This window comes from Bremia lactucae, linkage group LG15 (genome assembly GCF_004359215.1).
Source record: "Bremia lactucae strain SF5 linkage group LG15, whole genome shotgun sequence".
Classification (NCBI taxonomy): Eukaryota; Oomycota; class Peronosporomycetes; order Peronosporales; family Peronosporaceae; genus Bremia; species Bremia lactucae.
In genome coordinates this window covers 1,715,057-1,733,914 of record NC_090624.1, presented here as the reverse complement: position 1 = coordinate 1,733,914, position 18,858 = coordinate 1,715,057, and the positions used below count along the sequence as shown (strand labels likewise).

Below are 18,858 nucleotides of genomic sequence, written 5' to 3'. Positions count from 1 at the left end.
ATATTTAATACGATTAAATATAGCTATTTATATTTAATACGATTAAATATAGGTATTTATATTTAATACGATAAAATATAGGTATTTATATTTGAAACGAATATATATAAACCAGTCTGAAAACTGTTTCCTACTTGGTAAGTGCGCACGAGGAGTCGGATCACCGCTCCCGTGACGACAAGTGTACCAGTGTACTTTACTAGTGCGTTGGGAGAGGTCGTTAAGGTGCCCACCACGATTGCCTCACTGCACGCGAGAGTACACGGTCAAGCTGCTTCCACGCTGTGCTAGGATGTGTGCTTTAGTAGAGCGTGGTCGCATTTAGACGTGCCCGTCTACACTTGGTAGCACTTGAAATCCTTCACACGACCCGCATCTCTGCGTGTGTACGTGAGGATGAGCCTTAATATTGATTGAGCTCATTTCCCCCACCTCTCCAAACATCATCGGGAGGTGGCAGAGCACTCGCGCAGGGACTTGGTGAACAAGCCCTGGCCAGGCTCTTGGGCAATCCTTCTGAGCTACATGTTTCTCAGTTCCGCCCTCCGCGGGTATCGATCCACGGACCTCCCGGTCCCAGTTCCAGTGCTAAACCACTCGGCCGCTGAGGTCGGTAGGATTGGAGCTAGAGCGCAGTACCTATGGGCTCAAGCAGTCTGGACGTTTATGAAACGAATTGTTCGTCTCAATTCTGGTTCAACTTGGCTTCCAACAATGAGTTACAGACTCCTGCGTAATTTTAAAAACCGATAGTCGCGTAAAACGGTGCTCGTTGAAGTTCACGTCGACGATCTGATTGTCACGGGTAAAAAGCAGCGTCTGTGGATCATTTTTTTGCAGATATGCAATTCCAATTGAAGAATCTCGGCGTACTACCCAAGTTTTTAGGTATGTGATTCTTGCAATGAGACGACGGAAGCGTTAAATTGACTAAGAGCACACAATTGTTAAAATGCTGGACGAGCACGCCCTGACAAACTTGAATGGTATTAGTGCTCCTATTGGAAATTAATGATCTAATAAGCCCGGACGATCACCCGCTTCTTCCAGCTAATAAAACCACGATTTCCAAGAAGGCTACAATCAAGAAAGTTCAGTAACTAACTGGAAATCTACAATGTAGATCGCGCTGTACAAATTCCTATATCTCGTTTGCGATTCAGAAGGCCTCACATCGCTGTCATGCTCCAACTGTGGAAGACTGAAGTTGGCAAGCATGTGGCACGGTATAAGCGGGCAAGTCGTAATGCGGCAGCGCTCTACTTAGACACACACCCTAGCACAGCGAGGAAGCGGTTTAACCAGCTTCTCTTGCGTGCAGTGAGGTTGTTGTTGCATACGCCTCTTGCAGGAGCACAACCTTTCCGGTGTCCTGCGTAGAGCTCGCAACTGTGCGTGTACGCCAGTCTATCCATGGTTAGTACTTTGCCAACCATGGCATGCCTAAGATGAGGTCATACGGACTCTACATACCTAGCACTGTGAACTTCTCTTTACAAGAGAAATCACTAAAGCTGAAGGCGAGTTCTACCTGAACTCCCTCAGACTTAACGAGCGCGCCGTTCGCTCAACGAACGTTCGCCTCTTCTCGCTTGCCATCCTGGCAAAATTACTCAAACATCGCCGGTCTCTTTCTTAGAGCCGTGAGTTTTACAAAATTTTGTGATGCACCCGAAGCCACTAGGAGGGTCATCACCTGGTCATAGCCTCTTACATGAGCGCTATAGACCAGCAGGGTTATGGTCCGAAATTCCGGTATTTTGGGGACTTTGCTACCCATTTGTTCGATAAGTCTGAACAATGGGATAATTATCGAATCTGCGTCAGTAGGACATCCCGTCCTTACTGTGCTCCCCATTTCTCGACCTTTTAGTGGTCGATGCAGAACTCATGCGTCTCGCACGCTGGTTCTTGTCATCGCCCTTTGGGAAGGGAGTCCTCTTGCTGGGCATCTTTGCCCCAGCAGGGACCCTGGCATAGCAGCGAGCCATCATATGGCCGCGCTTGCCGCATTAAAAACAGACAACGCCTGCACTACACAACTCCATGGAAGTGGCATCTGTCCTCTCGGCCGACGGCTTTTACCAAGCTGTACTGCTGTAGGATTGCTCCTCAACTTAGGCAATTTGGATTGCCTCTTCCATCGTCGACGGCACATTTCTGAGAAGGGCCTGTCGCGATGGGCCATGCCGTGGTACGATCACACATCGCCGGAGATAGGCTAAATAGCAAACGAGCACCCATCCAATGGATGACCGCTCTGCCAACCCACATAGGTGTGTGATAATTAAGTGGAAGGAGGCCTTGTAGCCAAAATTCCCCATAGTGTAAAGGGGTGCGAGGTTCCAATAAGAAAACTTCGTCAAAATTGAATCTCTAGCTCCAATCCTAGCTCATCAACGTCATTGACTCCAAGTTCTTGCTGGGCCAATCTCCATACCTTGAGGGATTTGAAGCGGAACCCTACAATTTTTTTAATCGATAGATGCTTTTGCGTAGGCACTCGAAACGCCTCCGAGCTAAGCCGGTACTGACTATTTAATTGAAGCGATGGTAATGGTGCGAATACTGCCCATAGAGATAACTGCCAAATATGTCAATACATAGCTGCCTCCCCTGATTTGGAAATTAACGCGGCCCAGAAGTCGTGCCTTCATCGTATCCACATCACCATTGCCTACTCTCTTTTTCTGAACACCCACTTCGTCAGCAGAGGTGGGGACGAGCTACAAGTGTCCAAAACAATTTTTACCAACAATCGAAGCTTTTATATATTCTGCGGTGTCGGGATGTATTATTACATGAATTTAACACTTGAGGTTGTTAATTAATATATAAATCGAAAAGGTACATAATATTTGGAGAATATTACTTTGTTTAGTAATGCTTGGAAATCTAATCTATAAATAGATATAAGCCGTTATATCTATATATCCCGCAGACTAATCAGCTGTAAGCGTAAACAAAAAGATAGAGAGATAAGATTTCAACTGCGTGTTTATTATTAGTTTATAATTAAGCTAGCATTAACAGATAGAAAGAAGAGAAACTTAATTATATTAATACAGTTTTCATTTTACCCTTTTTAAGGTAGTCGTCTTAAAGAGTAGTTTTCCTCTGCACTAGTGTACTTTAAGTGACGTATGGCACCACTCGCAACCAAAGCAGTACAAGTCGTAGTGCGCCGTTACACCTGGTAGCACTTTGTAGTCCGTCGAAGGACAAAATTTCTCACATCTAACATGGACATGTTAGATGATAGTCGGAATACGCATCACGTTTCCCGTGAAAGCTACTCCTTTCTAAGTGACATAGAAAGGAGTGCGGTCGAACGAATGAGTTCGGCCGTAGGAAACGATGCAATCTTGGCAATGCTGTCCAATTTGGACAGAGATGCCCTCCATTCAGCCATCGCCAAGTTCATACAACATGAATTTGACGAGATGAAGGAAAAAGTTGCCTTGCTGAATCAGCATGGCTCTCAACAGGCAGAACTGTTGAGATTACAACAGGCACAGACCCCTGTACCTGGGATGACGCAAACGCGTCGTCCCGAAACTCTAAAGATTGACATCTCAAAATATAGGGGAGTCGAAGAAGACTCCCTTTTAAGATGGTTTGTCGAATTAGACGATGCCATAAGGGCACGTCACATTATCGACGAGCAAATGCAAGTCGCATTCGCTCAATCAAATTTGGCAGGTCGTGCCAAAGCTTGAGCATTGGGCCTTAAGTTGCGCGATCCATATGTCTTTGCGTCGCTAGAGGCTTTTAAAGCCCGGCTCAAACAGACGTTTGAACAACCTAGGGCTGAGTTCAGAGCTCGTTTAGAGCTTCTGGAGCTGAAACAAGGCAAGCGCGATGTTCACACATACGCCCAGCACATACGACTCTTAGCGAGTTGTATAACAAATAACCCAGTCCATGAGCACACGTTGATTACGGTGTTCATGCAAGTCCTTACGGATGGTCCCGTAAAGACCCACCAGTTTCGCTTGGAACTGGATACGCTTGAAGAAGCAATATGTCGCGGAACAGGAAAACGTTAGCTTGAGACAGAGTTCGTCATCATATCGTCCTCCGAGACGACGCGAGCTAGGAGGTCCAAAACCGATGGACCTCTCTTACGTTGAAAGCGAGAGACCTCGCTTTTCGAGCAACAAGCGATTGCAGAAATGCCACCGCTGCCAAAAATTAGGACACTACGCTCATGAGTGTAGTGCCCCACGCCCAGTACCGAAAAGTACTGAACGTAATTTTGGACCGAATGCTAAAAAGGGAACCGGTCGCGGGTCCGACGCTGTTGCGAAATCGCAACAGCGAGGCGTACCGCCAAAAAACGGTCGGGGTCAGTAGGGGCGCAACGCCCTACTGATCCAGCAACCTTAAGAGATTTTTTTAATCTCTTGAGGAGAGTTGCTCCAGATACACAATCATAATGTGTCTCTGCACCTGGTGATGAGGTATCCCTCATCACCTTGAAGCTAAAGTGACAAATGATTTGTCACTTAGAGCCCTAGTGGACTGCGGAGCGTCGAACAACTTTATTCGCCGCCAGTCACTAGAGGGTCGTAGGCTCAAATATGTTGAGCGGACATCTCTCCAACGAGGATGGCGGTGCGTCTAGCGACAGGCGCATCGATAACAGTAATGCAACGCGTAGTGAACTTCACTACACGTTAAAAGAATTACAGTACGACGATGATTTCATCGTACTGGATTTGGATGACAAATCTGATGTCATCCTAGGTTTACCTTGGCTCAGAAAATATGAGCCAAGATTCAGCTAGCAGCATCGATCCGTGAAGATGCCTGTCACTTGTTCATCAGATGGCCATCTGATGAACGTCTTGGAGCGTCCACAAGCGTGTGGATGTACTACGAGTGAGTGTGATGGCCTCACTTGTGGAACGGTCGTTAGTTCGACTGCACAAGATCACAGTGTAATTACTAATCTTCCTGTGGAGCCAGCTGCCGGCGGCTGTGCGAATGCACAGGCAGCGACGAAGGTCAACCGCTCGGATAAGTCGAGTGGATTGAGACATTAATGTACGTCTAGCGGGCGACATTCAAGGAATCCACCCTACGATCATGGCTTTGTCCAGAAGGGGCAACGCGATGATCGTAGGTCGGATAGAGAGTCGACCGTAGAGGACCCGACTGTGATAGCGCAATCACAGTCGGAAGACGTTGAGGGAATGGGGATAAATACCCACGTAATTGAGGAGAAATCTCCTCAAATAGTTTTTGCTGAAGTGACTAGACTTCGGCATCATGAGGGATTAATCCCTCGGCAGCCTGTGGATAAATTCAAGGAAGTAACCGAGACATTGAATGTCTTCATTAATGACGGATCAAGAGTAGGCGCTTAAATTCTTGATCTGTATGCGCCTCCGAAATTATTAACTTGGGAAATAATTCAATTACCAACCCTAGAGCCTAAACGGTTCTTGAGAGATATGCATAGTGGTAGAATCAAACAGATCTGCGTACTCGTCACAGAGGACGAATACGTAACCGATATTCGGTCAGCTATTAATTTTTGCAAAGAACGAGCGGATTCTCAGCAGCTCATCGATGGACGAAAGTGTCCTCGAATTGAAGACTTGGATTAAGAGGTATTCTACTCAATCCAGGGAGTCACTTAAGTCAAATCCTTTATACAAGATTTAGTTGAATTCAGGGATGTATTCCCTATAGCAGTTTCATGCGAGTTGCCTAAGGCTAAAGGCACTCGACATGAGATCAAACCGGGCTCGAAGAACTGTGTCATGAAGCAGTGGCCACTACCTCGTGTACAAGTACTTGCGATCGATAAATTCTATATCGATCGATTATCATGTGAGATAGGCAACTTCCCCACATTTTCCCCCGATCTTTTGTGTGCGAAAGGCCACAGGAGGGTGCGAATAGTGCACGCATTCAATAGACTGAATGATGCAACAGTACCGGCTCAAACGCCGATACCTAGAAAATACGTAATCATAGATGGTATGTCTAATAGTGTTATCTTTTCGTCAATGGATCTGATGCATGGATTGTATCAGATTTTTATGCGTGAACGGGACATCCCGTACACAGCAGTGAGCACTCCCAGTGGGATGCTCTGGGAATGGCTAGTAATCCCGCAGGTGACGGCACGGGAGACAGTGCTGGCGATGAGAAATCGTCCTCATCGTCGGAACTAAATAGACTACAACTCGTCTATCAGAATGAGCCCTCTCACTCGAAGGCTCATAGTCAGCCGCCTGACGTCTATCAGGCGACTGTTCTATCCTTTCGAATCGGCCATTTCGTCCGACTCGCATTCGTAGTCGACCTCCAAAGAGGGGTCGTAATCACTTGGTGAATCACCACGTGCACCCGCAACATCTAGTGTTGCGGGAGACGATAACACTACGGCAGACGAAAGAGCTACCGTGAAGAGACGTGAGGTGCCACTCGCACTGAAGCAGTGCGTATTCGACTTGTACTGAAGCAGTACAATCGGCAGTGCCCAGTTACATATGGTTATTAAATTACCGTATCAACGATTCCGTGATCTGTATAGTCCACGAAATCCGCGCGCCTACCAGCAAAATTTGAGCTTAGCAAGAAATATCGTAATTGTAAATTTCTCCTCGTTGTCAATCTGTAACATGGCACTGCCGACTTGTACTGCTTCAGAACAAGTCCACTACGCACTCCTTCAGTGCGAGTGGTGCATCACGTCTCTTCACGGCAGCTCTTTAGTCTGCCGCAGTATTGTCGTCTCCCGCAACCACGTGAATGCGACCCCTCTTTGGAGGCCAACTATGAATGCGAGTCGATCGAAATGGCCGACTCGAGGAGAGCAGAACAGTCGTCTGATCGTCGTTGGGCGGCTGACTATGAGCCTTCGAAGGAGAGGGCTCAATCGGATGGACGAGATTATAGCGTTCGCCATAGCATGTTTGGTTCCCACGATGAGGATGATTCAGCATCGCCAGCACCGTCTCCCGTGCCGTCACCCACACTTATTTCTGTGCGTGGTGATGACGATGGCGTTAGCCATCGTAATAATAGTTCTTGTGGTACCCCGTACCCCTGCTCCAGTGGGTACCACTCACGTGGGGTGATCCGTGTCCATGTTGTGTCGACAATACGGAACGAGTGAAAGGGGATGTTTACTCCCTTTCTTCACCCTAGGGAAGGGCTCGCATCTCTATTGAGATGCCGATGCGATTGACGTTTTTTGCAATCGATTTACACGCGCCAGGGGCGCGCGTTTTTCAATGGACCCTCTAATCCATCTGATGAGTCTCGTTATACTAACAGACGAGGCCCTCAACGTCAACAACAAGCTGAGAACGAGGCTCCCATCTGTCATACGAAGGTGAATAACTGCGCTAGTTAACCAGATAACTCATTCGCTGCCCCTTCACATCACGGTGGTTTTGAATACGTTCCACAAGGAACCGTTGGCCACCGCGAAAATCCACCAATGGTTGTGGTGGAGGAGGTAAAATTAGATCCGAACCGTGTGTCGGATCAAGAGTCGAAGATCGACAAACGCGACCGCTACCTCCATGTATTGGAGGACGGTCTTGAACACGAGCGCGGTAAGCGTCACTCGTTGGAGCAGACGGTGCAGGCTCACTATATCGAACGGTTGGAAAACCGTTCGAAGAGTGCGTACTCAATGTTGGAGTACGAACGGAAATATCACGCTCTTCGTGATGAGCTGTCGTCAGCTTATCGCAGTTTCGAGGATCTTCGGACCCGACATGAGAATTTTCAGATTCAGCATGAGAATCTGGTTCGTGACCACAAGAATCTTTTAGGGATTCTTGACAAGGGTGGTCAGATCCGTCCTTGGAAGAAACCGCGTACTAACGGTACGGGCGGAGCCGACCAAAGTAAAACATAGGATGCGTTTGCATTCTACGTGGCAATTCTGTTGTGTACGCATTGCCTCCGCGATGCAGTACACGGAGTGGCCCAATGAACTTGGGTAGTAGTTTACTGCTACCCATATTAGTAACTACACGCTTAGGTAAATTTACCGTATAGAGTAGTACTAGGTCATTAATTTTTAAATGAAAGAACATTTGCTCTTCCATGTTTGTCTGCGTCCCGTTTCTAACGGTCCACTGCGTTAGCAATGAAATCCTTACGAAACGGATTACTGATTCTCGAGCCATCAGAAATTTTTCTGCTGACTCATTTGTTTTATCTTTTCCAGTGCGCACAAAGCGCACTGCTATGAGATCTTTCTCATCTTCGATGTCGATTGCTTCGACATCACTCGCGTTGTTGGTAACTTCGAAGCGTGATGAGCATGAGCCAGAAATGGTTTTCTCGTGCGAGCCCTCTTAAACTAGAGGATCCTTCTAAATGGGTGGGTATGCGTGGATGGCGTAAGCCATTCACGAAGAACGGTGTATGCTTTGTAGACGCATGCACCTAATTATTGATGGCGAATTCGACCATCGGTAAAAACTCGCTCCAATTTTCGGACACGATTGGACGTAACCTCGAAGTATCTCTTCAAGGTCGCGATTTGCGAGTTGCGTCTGGACATCCGTCTCTGAATGATTAGAAGTTGACATAGTCAGCCGAGTTCCGCAAGATCGGATCACGGATTGTTAAAACTCCGTCGTGAACCGTAAATCTCTATCCGAGACCAGTTCACGGGTAAACAGTGCAGTTTGAATATCGTGTCGATAAAGAACGGGCACAACCCGGAGCCAGGATCAGTTCTGGTACTGCAACAAGATGTACCATCTTGCTATATCTGTTTACAAAAACAAGGATTCCATTATTTTTGTGACGGCTTCATGAAATCCGAAGACGAAGTCCATAGATATGGACTGCCAACATTCTGCCGGAAGTGGGAAAGTTTTGAAAGGTGCAAAAGATGAAGGGCTAGGCTTCATCCGTCGACATACCTCGCAAGCACGAAAGTACCTGCGCACGAAGTGATACTAACGGGACCAGTAAAAGTCGCGACTTACTGTGAGACAAGTTTTTTCATGTCCACGATGCCCACTTGTTGGTGCATCGTGACACTCATACATGATGCGCTAGCGCAAATCATTGTGAGTAGGGACGACAACACGTGGAATGTCGTTGGCAACGGCTATGTAGTACAGTAAGTCGTTGCGGGTTGTGTATCGATCGGACGACAATCGGTATAAAGCCGGTAAATCTTTAAAAGATTTATTAAATGAATTCATGAGATGATCGATTAAATGGAGAAGGTCTTTATCTTCTGTGTAGGCTTTTTTATGTCATCAAACAGAGGTGATGATGGAACACTTGTAATGAGTGTTGCAACAGTGGGATTATTTTCACTGCTCGAGTGCACAGCCGGCTCGAAATCGGGTCAGCGTGATAACGCATTAGCGACGACATTAAGTCGTTCTAGTTTATATTCTACGAAGAAATTATTCTCCGTAAAGAAGGATAGCCACCTCGCCATTCTTTGCGAGAGGTGTGGACTGTTTAGGGCCGTGCGTAATGACGCATGGTCCGTGTCCGAGTACATACAATAAAATGTCTCGTCTTACCCTGAGAAAAAGCCGTGGCTTTACCCGAACGGCTAGTCAGTAACTTGTCTGGAGAGACAACTCCTCACAATTAATATCCTTTATTTATTGCGGCAAAGCTACATGGCCTGGATCCCAGCGCGAAGAACTTTTGCGCTAAGGAAGATTTTTACCTCGATGGTTTTCTTAAGCATCGATGGTATAGTGGCAACAACAAGCGAGATAAAATCTCGTTAATGCAAGCCTGAAGCGCGTTTTTTTCCAATGTCAAAGACATTGGATGCGGCTTCAAAGTCCTAACGCAATTCGCGTTAAGTTTGAGAAACGAATCCAACCGGTGCAAGGTTTAAAATTGCACCGGTCGTCTCGTGAGGCAGGACTTCCATGCCTCACGTAGGGCGACCCGTGTCCATGTTGTGTCGACAATACGAAACGAGTGAAAGGAGATGAATACTCCCTTTCTTCCCCCTGGGGAAGGGCTCGCATCTCTATTGAGATGCCGATGCGATTGACGTTTTTTGCAATAGATTTACACGCGCCAGGGGCGCGCGTTTTTCAATGGACCCTCTAATCCATCTGATGAGTCTCGTTATACTAACAGACGAGGCCCTCAACGTCAATAACCAGCTGGGAACGAGGCCCCCATCTGTCATGCGAAGGTGAATAACCGCGCTAGTTAACCAGATAACTCATTCGCTGCCCCTTCACATCACGGTGGTTTTGAATACGTTCCACAAGGAATCGTTGGCCACCGCGGAAATCGACCAATGGTTGTGGTGGAGGAGGTAAAAATAGATCCGAACCGTGTGTCGGATCAAGGGTCGAAGTCGACAAACGCGACCGCTACCTCCATGTATTGGAGGACGGTCTTGAACACGAGCGCGGTAAGCGTCACTCGTTGGAGCAGACGATGCAGGCTCACTATATCGAACGGTTGGAAAACCGTTCGGAGAGTGCGTACTCAATGTTGGAGTACGACCGGAAATATCACGCTCTTCGTGATGAGCTGTCGTCAGCTTATCGCAGTTTCGAGGATCTTCGGAACCGACAGGAGAATCTCCAGATTCAGCATGAGAATCTGGTTCGTGACCACAAGAATCTTTTAGGGATTCTTGAAAAGGGTGGTCAGATCCGTCCTTGGGAGAAACCGTGTACTGACGGTACGGGCGGAGCCGACCAAAGTAAAACATAGGATGCGTTTGCATTCTACGTGGCAATTCTGTTGTGTACGCATTGCCTCCGCGATTCAGTTCACGGAGTGGCCCAATGAACTTTGGTAGTAGTTTACTGCTACCCATATTAGTAACTACACGCTTAGGTAAATTTACCGTAAAGAGTAGTAATAGGTCAATAATTTTAAATGAAAGAACAATTGCTCTTTCATGTTTGTCTGCGTTCCGTTTCTATCGGTCCACTGCGTTAGCAATGAAATCCTTACGAAACGGATTACTGATTCTCGAGCCAGCAGAAATTTTTCTGCTGACTCATTTGTTTTATCTTTTCCAGTGCGCACAAAGCGCACTGCTATGAGATCTTTCTCATCTTCGATGTCGATTGCTTCGACATCACTCGCGTCGTTGGTAACTCCGAAGCGTGATGAGCATGAGCCAGAAATGGTTTTATCGTGCGAGGCCCCCCCAAACTAGAGGATCCTGCGTCTGACCATCCGTCTCTGAATGATTAGAAGTTGACATAGTCAGCCGTGTTCCGAAAGATCGAAAAACGGATTGTTAAAACTCCGTCGTGAGCCGTAAATCTCTATCCGAGAACAGTTCACGGGTAAACAGTGCAGTTTGAATATCGTGTCGATAAAGAACGGGCACAACCCGGAGCCAGGATCAGTTCTGGTACTGCAACAAGATGTACCATCTTGCTATATCTGTTTACAAAAACAAGGATTCCATTATTTTTGTGACGGCTTCATGAAATCCGAAGACGAAGTCCATAGATATGGACTGCCAACATTCTGCCGGAAGTGGGAAAGTTTTGAAAGGTGCAAAAGATGAAGGGCTAGGCTTCATCCGTCGACATACCTCGCAAGCACGAAAGTACCTGCGCACGAAGTGATACTAACGGGGCCAGTAAAAGTCGCGACTTACTGTGAGACAAGTTTTTTCATGTCCACGATGCCCACTTGTTGGTGCATCGTGACACTCATACATGATGCGCTAGCGCAAATCATTGTGAGTAGGGACGACAACACGTGGAATGTCGTCGGCAACGTCTGTGTAGTACAGTAAGTCGTTGCGGGTTGTGTATCGATCGGATGATAATCGATATAAAGCCAGTAAATCTTTAAAAGATTTATTAAATACATATATCAGATGATCGATTAAACGGAGAAGGTCTTTATCTTCTGTGTAGGCTTTTTTATGTCATCAAACAGAGGTGATGATGGAACACTTGTAATGAGTGTTGCAACAGTGGGATTATTTCCACTGCTCGAGTGCACAGCCGGCTCGAATCGAGTCGGCGTGATAACGCATCAGCGACGACATTAAGTCGTCCAAGTTTATATTATACGAAGAAATTATTCTCCGTGAAGAAGGATAGCCACCTCACCATTCTTTGCGAGAGGTGTGGGCTGTTTACGGCCGTGCGTAATGACGCATGGTCCGTGTGTACGGTGATCGGTCTATCTCCGAGGAAATAGACCCTAAATTCAGCCAGTGCATACTTCATGGAATTTCTTGTCATGCGCTGGGTAATTGCGTTCAGCCTGTTGCAGCTGACGCGATTGGTAACAGACGACGCTCTCCGCGCCGTCTGTATCGTATTGCATTAACGCACAGTCGATTACGAAATCGCTGGCGTCCCAGACCACATGGAAATGTCTGTCTTGATGTGCAATCGCCAAGATGGGCGATTGCATCAAGCTTTGCTTGATGCCTTCAAAGGAACGCTGACAATCGGCATTCCCTAACCGTTTCTTGTCTTTTTTCAAGAGACGCGAGAGATGAACTGTCATCTCGGCATAATTGAGTGAGTACTTTAGCAAGTACGCCGCTAGCCTAAGGAACTTTCTAAGTCCCTTGACATCGACTGGAACTGGCCATTCGGAAATTGCCTTGAACTTTTGGGATCAAGGCGCACGTTGCGTTTACCGACGATGCACCCAAGAATTGGTAATTCGCTTGCAGCTAATATACACTTCTTGAGATTTCCGTACAACTTATGTTTTCGCATAAGTTTACGAACTTGACAAACGTAAGTTTTATGAACTTCCTTGTCCATCATTCCGTTCATGGCCCGGCTATAGACGAATACATCGTCAAAGAAACTCGGTGCGAATTCTCGCACCGGTCTCTACGGATTCGTTGATTCGTTACGCATCTGTTGAACGCTGCATGGGCATTACTAAGCCCCTGTGGGATAACTAGCCATTCCCAGAGCATCCCACCGGCAGTGCTCACTGCTGTGTTCGGGATGTCCCGTTCACGCATAAGAATCTGATATAATCCATCCATTAGATCCATAGACAAAAGATGGTTCTCTTAGACATACCATCTATGATTACGTCTTTTCTAGGTATCGTCGTTTGAGACGGTATTATTACAGCGTTCACGTTTTTGAAGGCTTGCAATATTCGCCACCCTCCTGTAGCCTTTCGCACACAGAAGGTCGGAAAACTATGCGGGGAGGTTGACTTCCTCACATGGTCCGCTTTTAATCGATCGATATAGAATTTATTTACCGCTTAGGTTCTAGGGTTGGTAATTGAATTATCTCCAAAGACTCTTGATATGTATGCGGCTTCGGAGGCGCATACAGATCAAGAGTATAAGCGCCCACTCTTGATCCGTCATTAACCATGACATTCAATGTCTCGGTTACTTCCTGGAATTTATCCACAGGCTGCCGATGGATTAATCCCTCATGGTGCTGAAGTCTAGTCACTTCAGCTCGACGCTGCCTACGCATTCGCACAGGCGCTGGCGTCATAACACTGTGATCTAGTGCAGTCGTTCTAATGACCGTACCACAAGTGAGGCCATCGCACTTCCTCGTTGTGCATCCATACTCTTGTGGACGGTCCAAGACTGTCGTAAGATGGCCATCTGATGAATAAGTGGCAGGCATCTTTACGGATCGATGCTGCCAGCTGATTCTTGGCCCATATTTCCTGAGCCAAGATAATACTAGGATGACATCAAATTTGTCATCCAAATCCAGTACGATGAAATCATCATCGTACTGTAACACTTTTAACGTGTAGTGAAATTTCACTACGCGTTTCATTACTGTTATTGTGCGCCTGTCGCTAGATGCACCTTCATCCTAGTTGGAGGGATGTCGCGCTCAACATATTTGAGTCTACGACCCTCTAGCGACTGGCGACAATACAAGTTATTCGACGCTTATAGTCCACTAGTGCTCTAAGTGACAAATTTTTGTCACTTTTAACTATAAGGTGATGAGGGATACCTCATCGACAGGTGCAGAGACACATAATGATTGTGTGTCTGGAGAGCAACTTTGTAAAGAGATTTGCGGAATTTCTTGAGGTTGCTGGATCGGTAAGGCGTTGCGCCCCCACTGACCCCGACCGTTTTTTTGGCGGTCCGCTTCGTTGTTGCGATCTTGCAACAACGTTGGACCCGCGACCGTTGCCCTTTTTGACATTCGATCCATCATTACGTTTAGTACTTATTGGTACCGGGTTTGGGGCACTGCACTCATGAGCGTATTGTCCTAACTTTTGACAGCGATTGCAATTCTGCAATCGCCTATTGTTCGAAAAGCGAGGTCTCTCTTTCGACATAAGAGAGGTCCATAGGTTCTGGACCTCCAAGCTCGTGTCGTCTTGGAGGACGATACGATTGCGAACAAGCTTGAGCCTGACTCAAGCTTTAGTCCTCCTGTTTCGCAACGGATATTTCTTCTTCAAGCGTATTCAGTTCCAAGCGGAACAGGTGGGTCTTTACGGGGCCATCCGATAGACCTTGCATGAGCATCGTGATCAACGTGTGTTCATGGACTGGGTTATTGGTAATACAACTCGCTAAGAGTCGTATGTGCTGGGCATATGCGTGCACATCACGCTTGCCTTGCTTAAGTTTCAGAAGCTCTGAACGAGCTCTGAACTCAGCCCTTGGCGGTTCAGCTGTCTATATGAGCCGGGTTTGAAAAGACTTTAGCGACCCAAAGACGTATGGGTCGCGCAACTTAAGGCCCAATGCCCAAGTTTTGGCATGACCTGTCAGATTTGATTGAGCGAATGCGATTTGCATTTGCTCGTCGATGGTGTGACGTGCCCTTATGGCATCGTTTAACTCGACAAACCATCTTAAGAGGGAGTCTTCTTCGACTCCCCTTTACTTAGAGATGTCAATCTTTAAGGTTTCGGGACGACGCGTGTGGGTCATCCCATCTGTACCTGCTGTAACCTCAACAGTTCTGCCGGTTGAGAGCCTTGCTAATTAAGCAAGGCTACTTTCTCCTTCGCCTCGTCAAGTTCATGTTGTATGAACAGGGAGATGGCTGAATGGACGGCATCTCTGTCCAACCGGACAGCATGGCCAAGATGGCGTCGTTCCCTACGGTCGAATTCATTCGTTCGGACCGCACTCTTTTTTATGTCTTTTAGAAAGGAGTAGCTATCACGCAAAACGTGATGCGTATTTCCATTATCATCTAACATGTTCATGTTAGATGATGGAACTGTGGTCCTTGGACGGACTACAAAATGCTACCAGGTGGGAACGGGGCACTGCCGACTCGTACTGCTTCGGTACAAGTCCACTTCGCGCTGCCTCAGTGCGAGTGGTGCCTCACGTCACTTCACGTACACTAATGCGTGCAGAGGAAGTCTCTTTAAAACACCTGTTTTAAAGAGGGTTAAATGAAAACTGTATTTAGATAATTAATATCTTCTTGTCTATCTACTTAATACTAACTTAATTATAAACTAATACAAATATGTACTATAGGTCTTATCTGTCTTTCTCTTGCGCGCGTCCAGCGCCGACTGGACCGCGGAGAAAGTAGATATAATGGTCTATATCTACCAATGATAGCTTTTAGAATATTATTATGTAATTAATATTCTCCAAATATTATCTAATATATTAATTAACAACCTTTAAGTGTTAATTTCATTTTACGATACACCCCGTTACAATTTATGCTTAATGAATCCTAGTTCAAGGGATTCAGGGGCTCGTAGAACCAAGTGGCAACTAGTGCCCGAGTGTATGTAGCTTAGAAAGGCTTCTCTGTCTCTCACAGATCAATGCGTAAGCCTTAGGAAGGCACTAGACGCTTTCAGATCAAAAGGGGAACTGCACTTATTTAATTATCTAATCGATAAATGTACCCTGGCTAACTTAAAAAATAATATTTCGGCCGCCAGATTTATATCTGGCGGCGATCACATTTGTTACCCATAATAAACGGGATTTTAGTAATAAATTATCTTTGAATAAGATAAAATGATATTTTACCCATAAAGTAAATGATATACAACAACGATTCTCCAACCAGTGTGCCCCATTACAAGCGCGAACCTATCGAACAGATTCAAGACACGAGCCAGTTCACAGGCATCACTTACCAGCAGCTATGCTTCTCAAGGACGAAGCGTGCAAGTCGGGCTGTATAATTTTATGTAGTAAGCAATCTCACAGCTCATTGCTTTCTATATTGAATTATTACGACTGAGAGAATCTCTATAACTTTTTGACCTTTTCACCTAGGGGCTCTAGTACCATTTGATTGGCTGATTTTCACAACGCTTCCCATGATTCAACCCTGGTGAAAAAAAGACGGGGAAGTACGATGATTGATAAAGATTGGCACTTGGGGGCAAACGCAAGCGACGAGGACGTCTTTAGAGACAATTTAAACCAGCAGAACGAGTCAGTGGTAAGCGTAAGAAGCGAAAGCAGTCTTTTTGAGAGCCCGAACGTGGTGCTAAATGCGCATCATTCCGTCGACCGCAATTGCCAAATTTGCGGCAAAGATCCGCGTTTATATTCTTCAAAAACGGGTTCGCAACTGGTAGCAACGGATCATTTACGAAAAAGTCACATAAAACGACTAACCACAACGGCCTCAAAATGGACCCGTGTTGCCTTTGAAGAGATTTCCGATCGCACTCAGTTGCCAAATACGGGTGCAATCCAACTGAGACGGCAAAAAAATCGTGAATGCATGCGAAAAGCAAGGCATCGGCAACAAGAAGAGTTGCACGCAATGAAGAAAACAGTTGCCAGTCTCGAGAAGCAATACGCGCATCTGTGCTTACGTGCAACAGCGTGTACCGACGACGTGGCTTGTCAAACGTTGTCGAATTGTCGTACGGCAACGAATTATGCACAAGCACTGGAACTTGTTAAAAGACTAGGGGCCGAAAATTTGTATTTAAAGGCCGAAATCCAGCAACAGGCAACTTGGAAGTTGCACTTGTTTCGAATTCTCGACAGCTGTCTAACGACCGACACGCCACAGTGGTCTTTGCAACCGCAACAGCCGGCATTAAGTGGCATCGAAGCTCTTCATTTGCATCAATTAGATCAGTACGAGGCTGCGCAAACGTTTGGTTTCCGCCCCTTGACCGAGTTAGACTTGACTCGCGTCATTTTAGAAAATAAACAAACACTTAGTCGTGTGCAACACAAATTGTTTTTTCCAAATGTGGACAAAGAAGGGTGGCGTATCAAACGAAGGCAACTATTTGGGTGGGACATTCTTCAAAAGGTCGAAAAGAGCGTCATGGAGTGCGTGTTTACTAAGACGTTCACTGGACTTCGTGTGGTCCCATTAATGCAAAAGACATGGGCAAATGACATGCGACTCGATCAATTTCAAAAAGTCAAGGGGGAAACTTGTCGTCTGGAGGTGTTGCAACGAATTAATGCAAATGCTTACGTTTTAGGACGTGACGTCACGTCTCCAACAACTGATATTTCGACCTTTCGCTCTGTCTTTGTTCGCTTTCTAAATGAAACCAAACGAATGTATACGTCATCGACAGAAAACGTCCTTACTTATGTTGACACGACGGCGCCCAGTGTACCCATTTCTTTCGATACCGACTCAAAAGCCATTCGACTAGAAGTAACAGGTTACGTGCTGGGCACACAAAGTGTGGACAGTGCCCAGAGGGAGACAAATGACAGGTTACAATGGGCGCATTTGTCCCTATCGATTGAATTTCTCAATGTTGTGAATTTAGCCACTGGCGAAGAGTACCAGCAATTGCGCTGGACTGGTCGAACGGATTATCGTGGAGAGGAACACGCGCACCGAAATGCCGGGGATACCTTGCAGGGTCTCCTACGGTGGGAAATGCTCACAATTGCACCGGCGTTAAATCTCGTGTCCCTCTAATGCGTTTCTATAACGACTTTGAAGGTTTGCTAGGTCGTGTATGACGTAATCACAATGTAACCAAGCGGTCACGTTTTGCAGAAGCGGGCAACATAAATTTAACCCCCTAGTTATCTTATGAAAGAGAGCTTCCATTTTAAGTTTACATGGGTTGCCTATATTTCGTTGGTCACTACTTTTCTTTTCTTTTTCACATTCCCTGACTTTTAGATCTCGAAATTATTTTGACAAAGTTCTAATTAATCAATCGTTTTCGACAATTGTTTCACGTCGACTTCATCAAAGTTTGGGTAGCTTCATTTTAAGGCTCACCGAGCTTTTGACAAAGGTTTTAACGTCGACACGAGAATTTCTACCTGGTTTTACGTGTATTATATTTGCAGGTCACATTGAGTCACCACATACACAACAGTATGTGGACGCAGCCACACTTTCTACAATGGTAGGTTGCATGACTTTTTCGTGCACATTTCTTTTTTACTAGACAAATGTTGCCGCAGTTTATGAATATTACAGCGTGGCTCACATCGGTGCTCGATACGCTTTGCTCTCAAGCATATGGGGCCAAGCGATTTGCCAAAATTGTCCTTTATTTTCAAGTTGGCGTGCAAATCATCAGTGTATGTCTTGGCCCAATTTACCTTTTTAATTGGTACGCCGAGACGTTTTTGCTTGCCATGGGGCAAGACGCAAAAGTTGCACAATTTGCCCAGAGCTTTTCACGGTGGATGCTGCTCGGCGTCCCCTTTGGGTTTCTCTACGAATTAGTGCGCAAAGTGTTGCAAGCGCAGAATATAGTGAAGCCACATGTCGTCATTGCCATAATTTTAGCAATGTCGTCAACATTTTATGCGGCTATTATCTCACGTATGGGATTCCACGGCATTGCGTTGGCACGAGCACTGGGCAATGTCGTGTTGCCACTGCTACTAATCCCGTACTTTCACTCGTAGCTCCACTACCTCTTTCAGTGGTGGCGAGGCTGGCACTAAAAAGAGGCCACGGCGCAAATAGGTAT

General features: G+C 46.2%; 2 protein-coding genes across 2 annotated transcripts; both read left to right on the top strand.

Annotated features, from left to right (window-relative positions):
* Window positions 1-16,286: 16,286 nt before the first annotated feature.
* Window positions 16,287-17,840, top strand: CCR75_002353 (uncharacterized protein; the record flags this gene model as incomplete). The annotated part of the gene is made up of 1 exon (XM_067960450.1): window positions 16,287-17,840. One exon carries the CDS (start codon window positions 16,287-16,289, stop codon window positions 17,838-17,840), a length of 1,554 nt encoding a protein of 517 aa, XP_067819261.1.
* Window positions 17,841-18,328: 488 nt separating this feature from the next.
* On the top strand, window positions 18,329-18,793 carry CCR75_002352 (uncharacterized protein; the record flags this gene model as incomplete). Its single annotated transcript, XM_067960449.1, has 1 exon — window positions 18,329-18,793. The coding sequence occupies one exon, from the start codon at window positions 18,329-18,331 to the stop codon at window positions 18,791-18,793; it is 465 nt and encodes a 154-aa protein (XP_067819262.1).
* Between the last annotated feature and the right edge of the window lie 65 nt (window positions 18,794-18,858).